The sequence below is a fragment of the Dipodomys ordii genome, unplaced genomic scaffold (genome assembly GCF_000151885.1).
Source record: "Dipodomys ordii isolate 6190 unplaced genomic scaffold, Dord_2.0 Scaffold64, whole genome shotgun sequence".
NCBI lineage: Eukaryota > Metazoa > Chordata > Mammalia > Rodentia > Heteromyidae > Dipodomys > Dipodomys ordii.
The window spans coordinates 2,639,926-2,641,124 of NW_012267280.1; the positions used below are offsets into that span (position 1 = coordinate 2,639,926).

The 1,199-nt window shown below is 67.3% G+C and overlaps 1 protein-coding gene across 1 annotated transcript in view; it reads left to right on the forward strand.

Annotated features, from left to right (window-relative positions):
- Nucleotides 1–1,199, forward strand: part of Hsd11b1l (hydroxysteroid (11-beta) dehydrogenase 1-like) — a 3,155-nt gene that overhangs the window by 1,397 nt on the left and 559 nt on the right. The window contains exons 5-7 of the mRNA XM_013022658.1: nucleotides 374–465; nucleotides 853–946; nucleotides 1,036–1,196. Of these exons, the coding sequence (XP_012878112.1) occupies nucleotides 374–465; nucleotides 853–946; nucleotides 1,036–1,196 (347 nt within the window). The remainder of the gene's footprint in view (nucleotides 1–373; nucleotides 466–852; nucleotides 947–1,035; nucleotides 1,197–1,199) is intronic.

Genomic DNA, 1,199 nt, shown 5'->3' on the forward strand with positions numbered 1-1,199 from the left:
TGGGGGGGTCTGGACCAGCGGGGGAGGGGCGGGGCTTGGGGGGTCTGGACCAGCGGGGGGAGGGGTGGGGCCTGGGCTCTTGGGGGAGGGGCAGAGCCTGGGTGAACCAGACCTGGGGGGCGAGGACATTCAGGATCCTGGGGTGTTTGGGGGTGAGGGGCGGGGAGGTGATATGGAGTTGTGGATCTGTCCACACTGCATAGGATTGAAATTCTGTGGGACCCAGGAATCTCAAGATTGGGTGCTGCTTTAGGCGAGACTATGCGAGAGAGCGGAACCACACCAGGGAGGAGAGGCCCAGGACTCAGTTTAACATGGACCAGGGTCGGGACCCCTCAGGGCCACTTCATACTGACCAATCTTTCTGGGCCAGGCGGGCTGGACTACCTTGTGCTGAATCACATGGGCAGCACCCCGGCCGGCATGCGGGTCCGCAGCGCCCAGACCACACGCTGGCTCATGCAGGTGCCCCGCCCCGCTCGGCCTTGGCCACGCCCTCTCCAAGGCCCCGCCCACAAGACACCACCTTCTCCCTCATTGGCTCCGCCTCCTGGCTTTTACAGGCCTGGTGCAGGCCGCATCCTAAATTTGGCCCCACCCCCTCTGTCGGGCTTGCACCTCAGGCTGGCCGCCCAAAATGTCCTTTGACCCCGCCCCGCCTAACTCCTAGGCTCCGCCCACTCCCTGACTTGGCCCCTTCCTCTGGCTGACGCTCAGCTCTGCAAGCCACACCCCCTGGGCCCTAGGCTCCGCCCCTAGCGGGTCCTTCTCGTGTCAATCAGAAGGCCCCGCCCCATTGGGTTTAAGCTCCGCCCCCAGGCCTGGGCTCCGCCTCCGCCCTGTGACTCGCAGGTGAACTTCCTGAGTTACGTGCAGCTGACTTCGCGGGCGCTGCCCAGCCTGACGGACAGCAAGGGTTCCCTGGTGGTGGTGTCCTCGTTGCTCGGTGCGTGCACGCGGCTCGGGCCGTGCGGGGGCGCTCGGACGGTGCGGGGGACCCGGCCGGGGCAGGCGGGCACACTTCCTGCCTTGCAGGCCGCGTGCCCGCGTCCTTCTCCATCCCGTACTCCGCGGCCAAGTTCGCGCTCGACGGCTTCTTGGGCTCCCTGCGGCGGGAGCTGGACGTGCAGGACGTGAACGTGGCGGTCACCTTGTGCGTCCTGGGCCTCCGCGATCGCGCCTCCGCCGCCGAGGGGGTC